Here is a 21,579-nt window from a genome sequence, read left to right as displayed (position 1 = left end):
TGGTTTCCTCTATCCCGATGGACATCGGTCAGTATTTCACTCGGGTGCTTTGCATCTTCTCGATGACTACAGCACGGCGATGCTATCTCAAATCAATCATGTAGCGAATGAGAATCAACGTTGCTTGGACTTATGTTTTGTGAGCAAGCAAGATGTCGCCCCGTTCATCGCCGCAGCTCCAGCTCCCATGGTTAAGCTCGTCCCTCATCACCCTCCTTTAGTTGTCCGAATTCCGGTGAGCCTGGCCAACGAGTTCAATGTATTTCCCGCTTCCGTATCATACAACTTTCAGAAGGCCGATCATCAAAGCATTGTCGACGTACTATCTGATATGCCTTGGGACGCTATACTTGCCGATAATGTCGAAAATGCTGCGTCGACTTTCTCGCATATCTTGGCATACGTTATTGACCGACATGTTCCCAAAAAGTTCACAAGAATAGCTCTCATCCGTCCTGGTACACTCGGGAATTAAGAGAACTTAAAACTGCCAAGAGAGCCGCCTTAAGGAAATACACTAAATACCGCACGTTTTCCTTAAAGGATCACTACGTCAGACTCAACAACGCCTATAAACGGGTCAGTCGTATATGCTATTCCCGATATCAAAGTAAGATCCAAACCAATCTCAAAACGCATCCTAAACTGTTTTGGAATCATGTCAACAAGCAACGCGGGGAATCTGGCCTACCTTCCTCTATGACATTTAAGGGCGAAACTGTATCATCACTGCAGGAGATCTGCAGACTGTTTTCGCTAAAGTTTGCTGACGTTTTTACCGATGAACAGCTTACCGACAACGAAGTACATCACGCAGCAGACAATGTTCCCCTATATGGCCATGTACTAGGTGTTATCGACATCAGCGAAGAAATGATCTCCTCTGCTGCATCAAAACTAAAGTCATCGATCAAACCTGGTCCTGATGGTATTCCATCCAATTTCCTGAAAAGACACATTTCCAGTTTGCAGTATCCGTTGCTCCTCCTGTTTCGGCTTTCCTTATCCAGTGGCATCTTTCCTTCATGTTGGAAGATTGCACAAATGTTTCCTGTGCACAAGAAAGGGAACAAACGTGACGTGGACAATTATCGAGGAATAACTTCGCTGAGTGCAATATCAAAACTGTTCGAACTCGTTGTGATGGATCCTCTGCTTTCTCACAGCAAGCAGTATCTGTCTGAAACTCAGCATGGATTCATAGCCGGTCGCTCCACTAGTACTAATTTATTGTGCCTTACATCTTTCATCACGAACAGCATGACGAAAAGAGCTCAAACAGATGTCATCTACACAGATCTGTCAGCTGCTTTTGATAAGTTAAACCACTGCATCGCTATCGCCAAATTAGACAAGTTAGGAGTAAATGGCACTCTATTGGAATGGTTCCGATCATATCTATCCGGCCGCCAACTAACGGTTGCTATCGGCGACTGCAGGTCTGATTCCTTCGTGGCTACATCGGGAATACCCCAAGGAAGTCATTTGGGTCCGTTAGTCTTCCTACTATATTTCAATGACGTGAATTTTGTACTCGAAGTTCCCCGCCTATCGTATGCTGATGACCTGAAAATGTTCTTGCAAATCCAATCCATCGAAGATTGCTATTTCCTTCAACGTCAGTTAGAATCCTTTGCCAATTGGTGTAACGTCAACCGTATGATAGTCAATCCGGCAAAATGCTCGATGATCACTTTTTCTCGGATTAAAAATCCCGTTAGATTCGACTACACGCTTTTGAATACCAGCATAGAACGTCTGAGTCATGTCAAAGACTTGGGCGTAATTTTGGATTCCCAGCTGACGTACAAAATGCATATCTCATACGTTGTAGGTAAGGCTTCCAAAACCCTGGGCTTCATCTTTCGGATGGGTAAAGAATTTTCTGACATTTACTGTCTAAAGTCTTTGTATTGCTCACTGGTGCGGTCGATACTGGAGTATTGCTCCGCCGTTTGGAATCCCAATTATACGAACGGTGCCGAACGAATTGAGTCCGTGCAACGACGCTTCCTACGATTTGCTCTGCGTAAACTACCGTGGAGAGATCCATTACGCCTGCCAAGTTACGAAAGCCGCTGTCGGCTTATCGATCTGGAGCCGCTAAGAGAACGCCGTAACACCGCTCGAGCTGTACTTGTTGCAGACGTTTTGCAAGGCCGAATAGATTGTAGTGACATTTTGGAACAGATTAATATTAACGTACAGCCGAGAACACTTCGCAATAACGCTATGTTAAGAATGCCATTTCGTCGGACTAACTACAGTATGAACGGTAGTATTGAAGGATTACAGCGTATATTCAACAGGGTTTCTACAATATTCGACTTCAACCTGCCTCGTCAGACGCTGCGTCGAAGATTCAAAGAATTTTTCACTTCGCAATAGATAGCTGTTTTAGTGTTTGTGTCCATTTTTTTTAAGTTTTTGACGATATGTATACTTATATCTTATATCTTTTTTTTATTACCATCATTAGGACATAAGTAGTCTGTTGATGTAGGCCTTAAATAAATAAATAAATAAATTTCGCCTTGACGGCCAATGAAGAAAATACTGTGCTTAACCCGAAACGGCTCAGACAGCAATCCGGCGAAGGCGCTCAGAGCAAAGCCAAACTACGTGCAACCATAAAGGCCAAACATCGTCTGGACGGAGCAGATCGGGGTACAGAGGAGCCTGAAGGGCGTCGACCCGGGAAGGTGACTTCTCGGCTCAAAAAGGCGAAAAGCACCAACCAGGCGCAAGTCGCCGGGCCGCAAGAGGGTACCAACCAAGGACAGAGGAGAGGCCTTGTTGGTAAAAACTGATAAGGCAAAGTACGCTGAAGTCCATAAATCGATGCAGGCGATCGATAAGCTTTCGGTGCTGGGTCATCAGGACGTGTGACGACGGTGACCGGTGAAATGATTCTGGTTCTGAAACGCGGAGCGCAGGGTAGTGGGACTGTCTACAGGAAGCTGGCTCAAGAGGTCTTGGGTGACAACGTCGAGATGAGGTCGTTGGGGGCGGAAGTCACCCTCCAGTGCGTCGTCCGTATGCCCAGTGAGCAAACTCCAGCCGCCTTCAGTGGACAGGTGCTATCGGTGCTTAGAGTTGGGACACAAGTCCTACAACTGTAAGGGCCCAGACCGTAGCAATCTGTGTCGTCGTTGTGGTGAGGAAGGGCACAAGGCGCATGAATGCGATAAGGCACCAAAGTGCCTCATCTGCGCCAGCAAAAAGCAAGCCTGTAACCACGTTATGGGTGGGTTTATGTGTCCCATTGGAGAGAAAAATAAGAATAAGCCGTGCAAGTAACACATCTGAATCTTAACCACAGTGCAACTGCCCAGCAGCTGCTGTGGCAGTCGGTCTCGGAGTCGAGGACCGATGTCGCCCTCTTGACTGACCCGTACAACATCCCTGTCGATAACGGCAATTGGGTGGTGGACGGGTCTAGGATGGCGGCTATTTGCACGACGGGACGATCCAAGAGGTAGTACACTCCTCTGCTGCGGGTGTCGCAATAGCCAATATCAATGGTGTGTTCTATTGTAGCTGCTATGCCCCATCAAGGTGGCCATTAGAACAGTTCAACCAGATGATCGATAGGCTATCGTCTGACCTAGTGGGTCGTAAGCCGGTCGTCATAGCAGAAGATTTTAACGCTTGGGCAGTGAAGTAAGCAGCCGCTACACCAATCGAAGGGGTCAAGCGTTACTAGAGGCGCTAGGGAAGCTCGACGCAGTGCTAGTCAATGATGGTTCTGATAACACGTTCAGAAGTGACAGGGTCGAGTCATGGATTGACGTAACGTTTGTCAGTCCTGGTCTGGTATCCCAGACTTGGACTGGAGGGTGGACGAGGGTTATATTCATAGTGATCATCTAGCAATTCGCGTGAAGTTTTCACCACGGCCCTGGGACTGGAAGCCAATAGTGAAGGTCTGAGCGGGAATGCGTTGGTAGCTGTCCTATCACGCGCGTGCGACGCCACCATGCCGTAGAAAGCCCTGCCGAGAAATGGCAGACGCCTGCTATACTGGTAGAGTCCCGAGATTGCAGCCCTTCGATCAACTTGCCTCAAGGCTAGACGAATGATGCAACGTACCCGCATCGAGGATGAAAGAGCAGACCGCCGTGAAGTGTTTCGAGCTGCGAAACTGGCCTTTTACAAGGCCATCAAGAGCAGTAAGAGAGCGAGTTTCGACAACCTATGCAAAGGACCCAACGCGAATCCGTGGGGTGACGCCTACAGGATAGTGATGGCCAAGACCAAAGGGAGCTCTTCACCCCCCGAAAGGTCCCCTGATAGGTTGGCGAGAATTATCGAGGTACTCTTCCCGTCCCGAGCCGCAAGTCCCTGGCCTCCTGCACCGCAAGGCAATATGGGAGCGGCTGAAATGGTGGCTCAGGTGACGAACGAAGAGTAACTCGCGGTGGCCAAATCCCTGGTAACGAACAAAGCTCCAGGGCCTGATGGAGTTCCGAACAGCGCTCTCAAGGCAGCAATAATAGTGAACCCCAACATGTTCAGGCTGGCTATGCAAAGATGCCTAGATGAGTGTAGATTCCCCGAAAGATGAAAAAGACAGAAATCGTCGTAAAGCAAATCGTCGTCAGCAAAAATGCCCATAAGATCTGTCAGATCAAACGTGAACAAAATTGTTTGATTTCAATAATCACATTATTTCCCGAAATTGAGTACTATTTTTCATGCATATTTTCATGATTTGGCTTTGAAATAACAAAGATTTAAATTAAAGATATTGGCGACGATTTTAAAGGTGCTTAAAAAGTTATCGGCGCGTTTTGTTACCAGCGAAAGTGACACTACCTTTGTAATTGCGTAGTAAGTCATATTCGCTGAAGTTCTGAATACGTCTTGATACGTCAACTATGAAGTCTTGGGCTGTATAGGTGCGAGCTTTTTTCTTATTTTATTTGTTTCGAGTGCTTTTTTGGCAGCTTGCTGTGAGTTCAAAAATTAATGTTGATTTTTTTTAAATTTTGGCGGAAAAATAAATGCAAATTTATCCGAAGGTTATATTTAGTCTTTCAGTCGCTCAGTCTTTCAGTTTTACAGTTTTGCAGTCTTTCCTATTTTTATTCTTTTTGAAAACTCTTTCAGTTTTCTAGTCTTTCAGTCTTCCAGACTTTCAATCTTTCAGCCTGCAGTTTTTCAATATTTCAATCTTCTAGTTTCTCCCAGTCTTCAAGTTATTAAGTTTTTTTTTTATAATGTTCTTAAAAAAAACATTCCTCCTATCTCTCAGTGTTTCAGTCTTTCAGTCTTTAAAATCTTTCAGTATTCAAATCCTTCAGTCTATCAATCTATCAAAGTTTCAGTTTTCAGTCCCTCAGCTTTTCAATCATTCAGACTTTCAGTCTTTTGATATTTCAGCTCTCTAGTTTATTAGTCTTTAAATCTTTCAGTCTTCCAGTCTTTCAGCCTTGAAGTTTTTCAATCTTTCAGACTTTCAGTCTTTCTGTTTTTTAGTCTTTCAGTCTTTCAGGAACAAGTTTAATAACAACAAGTGTAACAGTTTATGGTAGTACTTACCCAAGAAACAATTGTTGTTTGAATAAATGTCTCTTACAGCTGCGTTATTCAGCTGTATGTTTAATTATGATTGATTTATTGCATTTGATACTACTATACCAACCTTGTTCGCCCAAAAATGGAGAATCTATTCAACAACAGCAGTTCTATAAGCATGTTGAAATAAATGTTTAAGCTATCACCTTGCCTCGATTGTTCAACTGCAAAAACAATGAAAGAGCTACAACAACATTAATTCAACGCTTGTTACTACAAAGCTTATTACCCGAACTAGTGAAGCTTTTGTTCAATGTTTTACTAATAAGGCTGTTTGATATACTGTTGTTTGTGTAACATAGAAGATTGGAGGAAACTATTATTCAACATTAGTTTGAGAAAAAGTCCTGTATACAAGTTGAATAACGTTGGTTTTGGTTGCATCTAAATTGTTGTAAGGAATATCTCAAATAAAGCTTATTAGCTTATTATCCACAACAAGCATTTTTTTTATAAAAATGTTAAAAGAGCATTAATTATTACGGATAATTTTTATCTTTTAACTAATTAATTTATAGAACAGTGACTTGTTTTTTTACAACAAATAGTCATTACTACAGTTATCACAATCTCGAACAATGTGAGGCTTGAACCCAGGACCCTTCGATTGACATCCGCTTGCTCTTCCGCTGCTCCATGCAAGGTCATATAAATCGACCATGTTAAATGTAGTTATAAATTATTTAACACCAAATTGAACAATTCATTGCACAAACATTGCATAAACAACATTTGAACATGTTTATTAAATAGAATGTATATGACAACAATATTGTTGAAAACGTTTGCACAGCAACGTTTATACAAATTCAGATGAGCATCGAATGTAGTTGCCCCGATTGTAGTTTAAGAATCGTTGAATAATGAATTCTGAAACAATCTGCCTTCAATAGTCAATCCGTGCGCGCATCCGTTGCCCATCACTATGAAAACAGCAACAACAAACAGTTTCGGTCTGAAATTATGCTTTTTAGTATAATTTTATGATATTAAGCAAAAACAAGCTTTATACCATTCGTAGGATTTGGTACAGCTTTGAGTTTTGCGAATGTCGCTGCATTTTCCACTGTTTTTTGTTGTACTTGTAGCATCCTACACAACAACCGGTGTTTTTCACTAACCACTGGTATGATATGTACCACTCGTTTCGAACTTTTAGAAAGATCTATCCATTTTCACAAAAAAATCAGTGACATCAGCACAGCCAGATACGACATAATTGATTTTGTCAACAATGATGAATCAACAGCAATTATGTTGTGTTGAACAACATTTGAAAGAACATCACTATAATTAACAGTTATCATACAGTAAACTTATTTCACAATTAATCAAGATGTTTGGTTCAAAGGCTTTCAATCTAATATAAGACACATTACTTCATTGAATTGTACAACTTCGGCAGCGCTGTTGAATAACAAATTCTAACAAATGGTATTAAGCATCACATAAACATGTTATTCAATATCAACTTGATTACACAAAATAGGATTTACTTTGGTGGAATAAAGTATATTTACAGTGAATAATACAACTGTACTTCACCCTGCCAGGGAAATTTTAGGGCAACATTTGTTAAACTTTTATTCGATGCTTTATTCAAATAACAACAAATCAGGGAACTAATGCGGTGATTTCAATCAGTATAACATTTATTAAACAACTTCTTAAACATGCTTTATTGTTCAACTACCATCGCTTCTATACAACAATTGTTCAACAAGCTTGTTGATTTATGGCTCTGAATTGTTTCTTGGGTTACTACACATTCAGCGATTGAAAATTTACAATCCTCGCGAATAATGAATAATTGAACAGGATAAAGAAATACTAATACTGTTGTATAGAAGTTTGCATAGGTCACATCACTTTCCATGGTGAATCCCGATCTATGTTACTGATAACCCCTCCAAACTAACACAACATCCTTCCCGTGATAATTGTGGAGATGCAGAGGTATTCTCGGTCTCTAGCACCAACAATAACCCCACACTAACCTCCCTTCCAACTGTAAGAACCGGCGCTGTTATTGGTTAACATTTGCAAGCTGCTGAAACGTGCACTTCGAGAATAGATGGTAAATCCGAACCACTATTCATTTGGATCAAAGTATGTACTAGTTCAGATCATTCACGAAGTAGCAACCATTGATATGAACAGTCTAGTCTAAGCTAAGCTAAGTTCAATAAGCTATAGAAGTTAAAAAAAAACTGATTCAAAATACGCTATTAATAATAGGGTATACACCTGCCAAAACAGTCTATCGCTCTACTTACGTTTGGTGAGAACACATTCAGATACAGACAATCTTCATCCATGTCGCGTATGCCCTTGGTAGCACCGGTATACTGAACGGGCTGGGGACAGGCGGGTCCGTAATCCACTGCTTGCAGCAATTGCCATCCTCTATGCGGCCGCGGAGGCTTGAATCGTCCCTCGAATGTCGGTGGCAGTGCGTACGGAATACCCAGGAAGGTTGAACAGGTTCCCACAATCCGATCGACGGGACTGTGCCAAGGTCGGAAGAACGACTTCGGATCCGGATTGTCGTACATGTTGACCTTGAAGCCTTGCACCTGACCATAGTTGGTCGTTACAAACACGTCGCGTTCCAGCTGGATTGAGTCACGTCGCAGTTTGCCCTGCAGATCTTCCCGCCAGCCACCGAGCACACCCGGGAACGGTGTTTGGACGTTGTTTGGATTGGTCTGAAATGGAGCGACGATTAGTATGTGGCCATTAATGTGAGCTCTCGACAAAACACCGCCTTGCTTCGCATTCGTGGCGGCTGCACATGTGGAATTAATCAGAATTCAAACAACAGTTACGAGACGATAATTATGATGGTGCATCATAGGGGGAGTACATGCATGAAATATGTAGAAGCGAAAAATCGTTACGAGGTCTAAAGAATACCGTCACACTATGGGAAAGATTCAAATGTTTGCTGCTTTGCAAACAGTTAAAAAATACAAGAAGTTTTCGATGAAAATAATTGCTTACTTATTTTTGTTTTGTTATACCAAGACGCTTTGATCAAGATAGTTTTTCCATAATTTAGTACTGAATATCAAAATATCACAAGCGCAGATCATTTGATTCTGATCAAAAATATTGAAACTTGTCCCGGTGTACCTAATCGGAATAAAAAAGTATGCAGCACCATCAACTGCTTTGGGAAGCCGGGCGATATCAAACATAATAAGTCGATGGCGGCGAGGCGATAAGAATGATGAGCATTGATATCGCAGATTACTAGTGCTTCACTTTCAGCGGAGATTGAGAGGGAAAGTATACTTTATACATATGTAATGTGAAACATCCATACTGAATTGTTCCCAGCTTGTATTCATGGAAGGTAATGAAAACGATGCTAAAGATGTTGTTTTACACCGCGTCCGCATATATAATATGAATGCAATCTACTATACGTCGATAGGCACTGAGGAATGAGTCTCGTCAATTTGCCCATTATGGTGTACGATGAATGAGAAAATGAATCGTTTGCCCAGATTGCTAATTATGCACGAATCATTTGAAAAGCGGCGCTTATTTGTGGAGTGTTTATTACATGTAAGTCGGCGAGATTCGAGTTAAAGAATGCGTTTGTTCTGAATGATCATATGCAAAAATTATTGGGTCAGCGAGAAACTCTACTTAAAGCTATTTGTGTTCCACTTACCGGATCATACTTAAATCTATCCTCACCAAGGCCAGTATTTTGAGGATACTGACCGGGTTTGTTTTGACCTGGATATTGCTGTCCATATCCATTCGGTTGGTAGTAACCATATCGTCGGTTGTTATAAGTGTAGGTTCTGTAAATAAAACAATTTATGAAAAAGTTATGACTTATTGTTGATACGATGAAGTTTTTGTGCAATAATTAAAATAATGCGTAATAGCATTGAATACTAATACGTTCCGAACAAAATTTAACATTTTAGACGTGCGTTTATCTATAATATTATAAGTGCTGTGAACAAGCGGTATTTTACCACTAGTGGTATACAAAATGTACAACAGCGTGCATGCTCGATTGTGTGACAATACGCGTCGAGATTTTGAAATGTTTGCAGTGCAAAGTAAAAAAGTATATATTTTATTTGATTTTGGATTCCATTCTAACATCCATCTATGACACTTCGTTTTGATTTTGGCTGTTCAATTTTCAGTCCAGGAGGGATTGGAGTTTGTTATGAGGTTATTCAATTCTACACCATTTCCTACTTTTAATTTATTTCCCAAATAACGCCTAAAATATTACGAGCAGCAAGCGAATCAGTCATGCCATTATCCGCGCTAATGAGAACATCCGATATGTAGCAAAATACTTTGAGCTCAGCTTCAGCTCTTTTTAATTTTTATCAGTCCAACATGTTCCCTTAGAGGTACAATAAAGTTGCAAATTACGTTGTTGTTTATATAGTGCACTTGTAGGCAGATGTTCCAAATAGAATGGTGGTGGGATGGTTAGAGTGAAAGGTTGCAAATCTGAAAATTCTTGATTCGATTCCCAGTTGGTTTTCGTGTTTTTATTTTCATTGTAGCCGCAAGCTGTTGCAAATAGGCTCCACCTATTGTGCTTTTTGTGTTACAAAGAAGCCCCACATATGACGCGCTGTACATAATTCAGACCTTTAGGAAGTCACATCACAGTTGCCGTTACTCATTCTTTTCTAAGTCAAAGTACCATTTTTGCATTCGTGTAGCATGAGGCTAACAAGATGATTGGTTCGCTAGGCTAAGGAGGGACCTTTACATTAAAATTTCAATAAAACTCACGCAATAGGGGGAACCTTTGGACAACAACCTACTGTTCCCGAAACATCAATTTGTTCAAGAATCCGATAATGAATGAATACTGATTTCACGTCGACGGCTCTTAGCGGACACGAATAGGAACAGCGGACATGATAGGAACACGTTTTAACCCTAGCCCAGCAGGGTAAATTTGCACAACTTGCCAATGAGGCACAGTGCATGAAGCTTGAGATCCTAGGACTGAGTGAATTCCGTTGGCCAAACTTTGGAGAACACAGTTCTGCTATATTAAGTGATGAACTTTGTTAAAACTTAAAAAAACACTCTAATAAAGTAAAAAAAAAGTTCTGCTATACTCTGGTTTACGAGGTGAACACGCTCCCGGCATCGCGGAGTTGGCTTCCTACTAAGCGCTCAGGCACACTCTGCGCTTTTGAAGTGGGAACCTATAAGTGAAAGGAAAATCGTTGCCAGATTTAGAACACGGGTCCGAAACCTTACTATAATCCTATGCTATGCGCCAACGGATGCAGCGAACTGCAAGACAATGAGCACTTCTACAGTCAACTCAATGCCGTCGTAGATATAATTCCGAAGGGTGATATCAAGATCTGTTTGGGCGACTTCAATGCGAAGATCGGATCCGACAACTCGAACCATGAGCGCATTATGGGACGCCATGGTCTCGGAGAAATGAGCGAAAACGGAGAGCTGTTTGCAGAATTTTGTGGTAATAACGACATGGTGATCGGGGGATCGCTCTTCCCTCATCGACCGGTTCACAAGGTCACGTGGGTCTCCCGAGACGGCTTTACAGAAAATCAAATCGACCACATCTGCATCAGTCGAAAATGGAAACGGAGCCTTCTTGATGTGATAAACGTAGTGCCGATATCGCGTCTGATCATCATCTCCTCATCGGCGAAATACGCCTACGCATTGCGCGGATTCATTGGCAGGAGGAGAGAGTTGGACGACGGTTCAACACACGCCGACTGGAAGATGCAACAGTGAAACGGTCCTTCGTTGAAGAACTGGAGACGCGTGCTGTAGATATTCCGGAAGGTGGCAGCGTGGAAGACCAATGGACCGCCATCAAGAATGCCTTCATCGCCACCAGCGAGAACAATCTGGGCGAACTGCGCACCCAGAGAAAACAATGGATCACCGATGAGACCTGGAGGAAGATAGAGGAGCGAAGAGAAGCCAAAGACGCGATAGAGCGATCAAAAACCAGAGGAGCCAAAGTCTTAGCCCGTCAATGATACGCGGCTCTTGAGAAGGAAGTAAAACGCTCATGTCGACGGGACAAGCGAGCGTGGGCATACTCTCTGGCCGACGAAGGAGAGAGAGCCGCCGCAACCGGGGACATTCGCCTCATCTACGATATCTCACGACGCTTAAGCGGGGCGAAGATGAATGCAACGATGCCTGTGAAAGACCGACCCAACTGACCAGCTGAAACGCTGCTTCGAGCACTTCGAGCCAGTCAGGCCATCACCACCTCGGCATGATCTGCCCAGGATCCGACGTATAACACGCGTCAATACCGAAGCTCCATCACTGCTAGATATTCAAACAGCCATCCAAAGCATGAAATCGAATAAAGCCCCAGGGGTCGACCGCATATCAGCCGAGATGCTCAAAGCTGACCCCATGACATCCGCTCAACTACTGCATCGTTTATTTCGTAATATCTGGGACACCGCAACTTTCCCGGTCGACTGGATGCAAGGTATCTTAGTAAAGGTGCCCAGAATGGGTAACCTGACTGTATGCGATAACTGGCGCGGCATTATATTGCTGTGTAACGTTCTCAAAGTTCTATGCAAAATAATCTTAGCCCAAATTCAGGAGATGCGACTCTCCGGCGGCAGCAGGCCGGATTCCGTGCCGGAAGATCCTGTGTGGACCATATTGTCACGCTCCGCATCATTCTGAAGCAGGTCAACGAATTCCAAGAGTCCCTTTACTTGGTATTCATTGACTACGAAAAAGCTTTCGACCGTCTCAATCACGAGAATATATGGGGCGCCCTGAGACGCAAGGGGGTTCCTGAGAAAATCATCGGCATCATCGAGGCACATTACGAGGGCTTTTCGTGTAGAGTGCTGCACAATGGGGTCTTGTCCGACCCTATTCGGGTCGTAGTTGGTGTGAGGCAAGGAAGTATTCTATCACCGTTACTGTTCCTCATCGTAATCGACGAGATTCTGGTAGATGCGTTTGACCGTGAACCAAACCGTGGGCTGTTATGGCAGCCTATAACCATGGAGCACCTAAACGACTTCGAATTGGCTGATGACGTTGCACTCCTCGCGCAACGGCGCTCTAGGCTCTAGAGTAAGCTCAACGACCTTGTCGAGCGCTCCTCTTTGGCAGGTTTAGTCATCAACGTTAACAAAACCAAGTCGTTGGATGTAAACACGGTGGCCCCTTCCAGTTTCACAGTAGCCGGGCAACCAGTGAAGAATGTTGAAAGCTTCCAATATCTCAATAGCCAAATGGCGTCAGACGGCGGTACCAAGATCGACATAGGCGCACGGATCAAGAAAGCAAGGGCTGCCTATGCGAGTTTAAGAAATATTCGCAAAAACAGGCAGATAAGTGAACGCACCAAAATACGAATTTTCAACTCTAATGTAAAATATTTGCTGTAATACGCTAGCGAAACATGGTGTGTATCAGTGGAGAACACTCAACGGCTGCAGGTGTTTATCAACAGATGCCTGTGGTATATAATTCGGGTCTGGTGGTTTCAGAAATTCGGGATCGAAAGTGAATATTGTATTAGGTAAATTTGATTTAAATTTCAACAGCCAAACTGTCCGGTAAAAACTCGTCTTTCTCATAAACACATTCCATACGCAAACAAAACCTAAAAACCACCACAGACCGAAAGATATTGCAATTTTTGCAGCTTCTTTTAATCATCTCACAATTTTCCAACACGAGCATGGAATTATCAACTTTCAGAGTTTTACCGAACTGCTGAACAATATTGAAAATAAATCTCTGAAAAAGTTATCGAGAGAGCCAATAGTTGCACCACAAAATAGAGCATATAGCAGTGTAAAGTATCCTATAAACAGCTATCGTCAAATAAGTTAAATGACCCCAAAATAACTATTTCAATCCTGGTTTCGGCAAATTGCGTTTCAGCGTCGCTTTGGAGGGAATAATACGAAGAGCAGGGATTGACACGAGTGCATAAAAGGAAAAATAAGCTATTTTATGCCAAAAATGATGGTATTTGTAAAACACAGATAGATGAGAAACATATCTTTTGTGGCTTCAAATGGGGTATGGTACCAATTTTCGGCATAGTATCAATTTTTGTCATAATCTACAAAACTAATGGAATTTGGTCACTTTGTGGCTTGCAATAAGCCTGTCTGATGCTGGATAAAATCCTGATTGTTATATGGAGGTTTCAATATTATATTCGAGTCACAGCCACAGTCTGGTGATAAAAAGTCACACTTATTTTTTACCAGGATCTCAGCAATTTGTTAAACTTTTACCGAGATTCGCACAGCCGGCTGCAGCCGTGCCTCAGCTAACAAACGTCATTTTTATCAGAATATCGGTTTTTTTATTAGCTGTGTGGATTTTTCCCAAGCTGTAAATTGTGTTCGACGAAAATGTCACTTAAAGTGACATTGAAGTGTAACGCGTTACTGAACTTCCCATTATTATTAAGTAATCCAGATGAAATTTAACAAAAAGAAGTTTATCAGAAACCTGCCCAGCAAACAATTTAAGCTTGATAAGCTGGTTTTTAGCTGAAAAAAAAAACTGTTTTTGATTGAATAAACGCTCTACTAGCTTTCAATGTTTGTTGGGTGATTAATCCACCTAGCGGTAATGTTGCCTTTCTCGTGCATTATTTAAAACAGTATTTTGATCATAGCTTTCGAGCCTCCTAGAGCTGCCCCCTCCCTCCTAGAAATAATAATTCCGCGTTTTTGGCAAAATGGGCAGCTTTGCCATATTTTCGTTTCAAAAGTATCATATTTATACATCGTTACAAAGCTCTTGAACAGATCTACGCAATAGGCTGGATAACATAATAATAGCTCCGTCCAGATATTAGTTTTGAGTCGTTCATATTACGCAATATTTAACGAACAAAACAGTTTGGTACCCCGCAGTATCCCGCTGTAAAACATCTTGTACTACACTGTTGTACTCCTAAGCTTTAAGGACCATGTATAAAATTCTGCCCACATTCACCATTTTGTGAGATACATTAATTTTTCGTATACTAAGTATACGTAGAGGATTGTTCGTTCCAAAAACAAACTTTTGAAAGAAGTCCCAATCACCCATAATGTTATATACCGATCGACTCAGTTCAACGAATTGAGATGATGTCTGTGTGTGCGTATGTGTAAGCAAAAAAAAATCTAACTACTTTTCCAGGCTCTTAATCAAAACCGATTTACTCGAAACAAGTTGCATTCGTCAGAGAATATTGTTCCATTATTCCATGTTGGAAAATAGCCAGATCTGATTATAGGCTCGGATGTTATGGTCAAAATACATTTTTGTACGCTAAACATGTTAAAAGAAACTCACTCATTTTCACAAGTGCATTTATCTTTAACCGCTTTGCTTGCAAAAAGCATTCGTCGCGCAACTCTTTCCTATTGTTTCCTATTAAAAATAGGCTGAATCGGACTGTGGGCTCAAAAGTTTTTTTCCAAAATACTATTTTTAAGTAATGGAAAAAATCCCGTTAGGTGTATTAATCAGGTTTTTTGGTTAAATTCTTTTTGTTCAATTTCATCTGAATTAAATGATAATGGGAAGTTCAGTATCGCATTACACTTCAATAATGTCTTTCAATTGAATTTAGCGTAATTGAAACGCAATTTACTTAACCATTGCGCCTAATACAAGAAAAAATGAGTATCAATAAAAAGCAGTATCTCAAAATAAGGACTGTTCAGTTTATTGAGAGGACACTTTTACATGACGATATAAAACAGACAGATTGGTCAATTTTGATAGAATTTGCTTAATCGTATATTATAATACACTGTCAATCAACTGTAATTTTTGAAAAGAGATAAAACAGTTTAAATCCGACAAAATGGCGCCTATTGTCAAAGCTTCTCGAATTTCGCGTAAACATAAGTTTCTCAACACATTTTTTATAAGCTAAATTGACAGTTATAATAAAAAATGTAAATCGGAATGTCAACAAAATCATCAAGAAGATAAAAAAGAAACACACTGTCATTGATTTTTCTATATCCAGAAACATTAGAGCCTTTGGCAACCCGAAAACAGAATATAAACGGTTTTAGCTGTTGAAAATCCAACAAATTGAGATTGTTATAAATATCTCAAATTTCTGAGTTAGAATTGTTTCGTTGATAATTGGATTTCATGTCTAGAGTCAGATAATATATTCAACGAAACAAAACAGATTTCTAAAAAGATTGGTGGTTTAAAAACATCGACAATACAACGTGTCCTCTTTATAAACTGAACAGTCCTTATGACAAAAATCGATACTATGCCGAAAATTGGCGCTAAACCCCATTAACGTCACGGAAAAAATATTTTTCATATCTAACCATGCTTTTACGACAAATACCACCATTTACAATAGGTTCCTTAATTGTTGCCAAAAATACCTCCTTTTTCCTATTGTGCCATAGTCCGATCCGGCCAATTAAAAATTACGGAAACAACATTTTCTGACGAATGCAACTTGTTACGTTGCGAGTAAATCGGATTAGGGTAAGCGCCAGAAAAAAGTTTTTTTTAGCAATACCCTAACTCATGGGTATTGGTAACTCGGATAAATTACTAGGGGGATTCACTTAACGGCGTAGGTTGCTGCGTATCTGATTATAGAAATGTTTCACACTCAATCATAAGGGACATATTTCAAATCGACTATGAAACATTTCCATAAACAGATACTCAGCAACCTACGCCGTTAAGTGAATCCCCATACTGTTTTCAATTCGATTTGTGCATATACACAACATGTGAGAGATTTAGTTCGTAAAATGTAGGGGAAGAGGCCCCAAAACGCCCCTCCCGGGGCAAAACGACTTTCGGGTATTCACTTATATTTACCATGTTTGTGATAGCCTTAATAAAACTAGACGTAAAATTATGTAGGTTAGGCGAAAAAAGTTTCAAAATAATAGATAGGAATGTAGGAAAAACTGAAATTTTCCACATTTTGATGAAACATCTAACATTTCGGCGAGGCAAAACGCCCTAGTGAAACTACCCTACAATGTACTCGCGTCTCCACGCACTGGCCATACCAGAAAGCTGATGTGCCGACGCGTGGTACGTTGTTCCCTAAGAGCTGCCGGCTAAAAGGCGTTTTGCCTCATGAGTTTTCCAGCAACGAAATATCACCACTTTTTTGAAATGTGAATATTATCAATATGATTGAGATTTTTTCTAATTTCAATATGACATCAGCTATTATATTGTTTAACTGTTGCGTGAGGAAGAAACACCCATGAAAATCGTTATAGCTAAGGCATAAAAGCAGTCTATGCTTAGCTAGGGCATATTGCCCCTCCTTCCCCTATTGGAGGTCACTTTCTTCGGTGGGATTTGATCCCACGAAACCAGTACCACCCAGTACGCTAGATAGGTGCGACCCAAGACTTGGAGCTCTGTTCTTCTATGACTCGGAAATTCTAACTGGACCCAACAAACAATTTAAACTTAATCCAATAAACTAGTTTTCCAGCTGAAAATTAGTTTCCAATGTTTGTCTTCACTTGCTTTTTAATTTAGTAATTCTATTAGCATTTCCTCAGTTATTAATTGGAAGCTGTTTTATGCCCGCCATTGCATGAGTATTTATCTTGTGTAACATGTAAAATGTCCAAGGAGCCGAGAATGTTTCCCTCCGGAAAACATTCTCGACCGGACTGAGAAAACGCTTGTGCTCCAAAACTTGGCTGTTTTCCTTAGTGTGCATCATTGCAACACAAATTTCAATATTCTATTATAATAAACGTTCTTCCCTATTTGTTCTTGATATTTTGTGAATAAAAATTCGATGTCGTTTGGAAATTTGATAGAAGAGTCAAAATATTAAGCCCTTTTCAAAAGTTAGTCGCGAAATGACTGGAATTGATACTTAAAAACATTTTCCTGTTATGACAACACTAAAAACATCTTATGAGCTCGAAAAAACGAAAGAAAATATTTTTGTTCGCCAGTTTGTATGGGGAGGCCCCATAGTGCTCTCGTTCTTAGACACAGAGCCCTGGGTTGTTCCACTGCCTCCTCGTATTGTTTGCTAATGTGCGCTTCGGTGGTGAGTTTTCCTGAGTCATCCCGCGGTAATGGAAACCGTGAGCTAGCCGATATTTACAATCCCGGAGAGTTTCAGAGGACATTCAGAATTAATTCATGAATATTATATGGGAATCAATTAGGGATCTGCAGAAGTTTGGTCGAAACACTTTAGTTCAGCAGCAGTGTAATTGAATGTAGGATTTCTGTTCAATAAACTTCATCCAATTTCAATGACCAACTTTTAAATTCTGGCAAATCTGGCAAATCGAGTTCTCAAACATTTTATAATTAATGTATATGCCGGTTGGACAATATCAATACCTGGAAAATAGACCATTAACTTTGGTTGAACTATGTTAACAAGTTAAAATGCACCACAGGCAGAGGTGCCCCCGTTATTGCAGTGCAGCTTTGAAAAACAGAACAATCCATCTATCGATGGTGGTGACTTTCTCGTATTCGAATCCTTAATTCTCGTATTCGAATCCGAATTACTTACATTATAAAATTACAGTATGGAGCAGACGCATTGCTGTATGAGTGAGTATACTATAGTTAGAAATTCTGAAGAAAAATCTCGTGTAAATTTGCATCATTTGAAAGCGGATTAATCCAGTTTTGGTATATAACATCAGATCTTTTTTTGACCTATATTGTTCAGCCATCCTATAAAAAAGGAAAAGTCACGGAGGAATGACACCATTTTCTAGCTGTGCAAACATAGAAAGTAGATTTGATTTTTGGAAAAGTATTTATGCGAGCGAATAACTTGAAATTACTAATGATTTCAACATTTTTAAGGGCAATGCATATGGGTCGAAATGAGAAAATCGTCAAGTACGATATTTGAGTTCTTATATTACCAGGGCTTCTTCTCTTCTCATTGGCATACTGGCAATCTAGTATCCACTCAGAACTTTCACATTTATTAATTGCGAGGTTTATATGCCAAGTTACCATTTTTGTTACCATATACGAATATGACACGATGATACTTTTATGTCTAGGGAAGTCGAGAAAATGTCCAACGCAAAAATTTCTTAGGCCGGATCGGGAATTGAACCCAGTAATGGTCTTGCCTGTCGCGTATCTTACCGCACGGCCAGGGAAACCCCCATGACCAGTAGCATCAAATGAGGTGAAATATGACAATTTGAGAGTTAAAACAATTCATTCCGGCCAGATTGTGGAAATACTCCTAAATGCGATGTTGAAAGTACTACAATTGATCTCACTTGTCGTAAGACGAGTTCTTACTATAATCCTGTTTAATTACACCACGTGATGGTAACTTAACTTACATAAGTACAAGAAACTGAAGACTGCTATACTGTTGAGATCCAAATAGGTCTTTGTAAAGTTACAATCGAGTGGTGGAATTAAATGGGAAAGCTCTGAATAATTTTCTTATTTAGGGCTCATTCACAAATTACATAACGCAAAAAAATACAGATTTGAACCCCCACCCACCCCTCTGTGACTTGTTTGTAACATTTACTTTATACCCACCCATCCCCATCTGTGACGCATAACGTTTTACTAAAATTTCACAAAAATGGTAAATTGATATTTTTAGTGAACATTCCTTAATTTCTTTCAAAGTACATAATAATACTGTCAAATTTAAATTAAATTTGAAATTTCGTTTTTATATTATTTTATTATCATAAATGTTACCCGTAACATAACTAAACAAGCCCACCCACCCCCTAGACAAACCGTAACATTTTGTAACGCAATATTGTGTACCCACCCACCCCTTGATGCGTTATGTAATTTGTGAATGAGCCCTTACAATAGATCTAATAGCTGGTTACGGAGTTGCTTAAAACTGTAGTTGGGTCTAAAATGCAATACTTGTTATTTGACCATTCTAACTTACCCGTAACTAGTTCCAAATAAACTCCTTTCCATTGAATGCAATAAAATGATAGCCAAATAGCTTCCATCAATTATACTTAACTTATTGAAGTGAAATTTCTCAAAATCATACCTGTAATCAGGATCGCCCGGGTTAGGTAGACGGTAATTGAAATCGCCTTCACGGGAATACCACCGCGGATCGCGTGTCGTGTGGAACTGTCCGTTTACCAAGCTAACGAATGCAGCAACGTAAAGTATAAACACGAAAGCTGCCCTACAACCGATGCTGATGGAACTCAGATGAACACATTTTTTCCGTACACTACATCCACCTCTGTCGATGCTGCTGTTGTTGGTAGCCTTAGCCGAAGGCTTGTGCTGTTGGAAATACGTTGGTGGCTCGCAGTTGGTATTTAAAGCCATTCTTGAAATACGCGAAACTGGTTTCGACAGCAATGCAACACATTGGTCGATTCGATGGCAGCATTAACTGGACTGGTGGTGATTGAGACTCTTCGAACTGTTATTGCCGGTGTGGTTGGAACGTAATTGCAGTATGATTCACCCGCACTTAGCCCACTTTGCGTGTTTGGGTGCGCGAATCAACGACAAACGACGGGCTTAGCGTTATAACAATGAGCAATCGTATAGTATTTTCTCACGTTGTTTAAACTTCGCGCACTACTATTCTCAAAACAATTTCAAGGTGATATCACTGCTTATGTTTCGCAACATTGCCAGCACTCGATGGCGAGCAACATAAAGAAGCACTTAGTAAGATATTTAAATCATGCGATGAAAACTTAGCGGTGATAGCTCTATTAGTCACATTGCGGTCGTCGTTTGAGGACAGGTATCGGTTCACTAATTCTACACCACTTTGCATACCACTGACTGACTGACTGTCGTGTTATCACGTATCGTTGTGCACTGCAGGTGCGTCGTCGCGGGTTTCACTACGCTATTGCTGCCGATGTCTGTGTGAGGGTTAATTGAGGTTGGCGGCTGGGTAGATGTTGGTCATTCATAAAATTCCTGCTCGTCTGTCTGCGATGAGTAATCTGTAAATAGAGAAATGTATTATTAGAAGGATATAATATCTATATATTTTTTTATAAATGGCTGTGCAATAAACAACTAAACCTTAAAAGTACAAAGTCAATTGGTGCATATTACTGGGTCTGCGGAACTCATATCAAAAATTATTTTTTGGAATGAACATATAGCTTTAACGTATACTTAGTAGACAAGAGTCTCCTGTAGCCTATGTACTTGGCACGCAAGAAACATGCTCATTAGGGTGGTTCAAAAAATCGATTTTGCTCCACAGTGCTCATCTGATTCTTTACCATGTTCTGAGTGTCCTCTGAAAATTTGAGCTCATTTGGATTAAAACTGATTTAGCACAAGTTGTTTCAAGTTTGCATGCAAATTAGTATGGGAAAATTATTTTTTTCATTATACTGTTAATGACGCTTCCTCATTATGCGCAGGTTGAAAGAAAACCTACATAGCTAAAAGGAATACTCAACAGCTTTCACCCAACGAAAACCGCATGTTGATTAATCGCCCCAATAATTAGTAATCGATTTTAAGACAGGTTGCGAATCTTTAGTCATGATCGTTTAACTTATTTGAGGGCATCACTGGAATGTGTAGTGCAACATAGTAGCCTGAATTTGTGTGTGCTATCTTTCGCGCCACGAGCAGCAATGTTGCCTGTTGAGGAGTTACGCAATTAGCTCCAAAAAACCACGGTATAGATTAAATTCGATTACTAATTATTGGAACGATTAATTGAGATGCGGTTTTCACTGAGTGAAAGCTGGTGAGTATTCCTTTTAGCTATGTAGGTTTTCTTTTAACATGCGCTTGATGGGGAAGCGTCATTAACAGTATAATGAAAAAATAAATTTCCCCATACTAATTTGCATGCAAACTTGAAACGGCTTGTGCTAAATCAGTTTTAATCCAAATGAGCTCAAATTTTCAGAGGACACTCAGAACATGGTAAAGAATCGGATGAGCACTGTGGAGCAAAATCGATTTTTTGAACCACCCTAATGCTCATGCAATGGC

At 40.6% G+C, this 21,579-nt stretch overlaps 1 protein-coding gene across 2 annotated transcripts in view; it reads right to left on the bottom strand.

Moving 5' to 3' along the window:
* Window positions 1-21,579, bottom strand: part of LOC134212190 (cholinesterase) — a 55,512-nt gene that overhangs the window by 10,113 nt on the left and 23,820 nt on the right. For both annotated transcript variants that reach the window (XM_062689831.1, XM_062689830.1), the window contains exons 2-4: window positions 19,631-20,561; window positions 9,263-9,398; window positions 7,857-8,288 (exon numbers count right to left, since the gene is read on the bottom strand). In XM_062689831.1, the coding sequence (XP_062545815.1) occupies window positions 7,857-8,288; window positions 9,263-9,398; window positions 19,631-19,923 (861 nt within the window). In that variant the 5' untranslated portion in view covers window positions 19,924-20,561. The remainder of the gene's footprint in view (window positions 1-7,856; window positions 8,289-9,262; window positions 9,399-19,630; window positions 20,562-21,579) is intronic.

This window comes from Armigeres subalbatus, chromosome 2, assembly GCF_024139115.2.
Source record: "Armigeres subalbatus isolate Guangzhou_Male chromosome 2, GZ_Asu_2, whole genome shotgun sequence".
Classification (NCBI taxonomy): domain Eukaryota; kingdom Metazoa; phylum Arthropoda; class Insecta; order Diptera; family Culicidae; genus Armigeres; species Armigeres subalbatus.
This window is presented reverse-complemented; position numbering and strand designations above follow the sequence as displayed.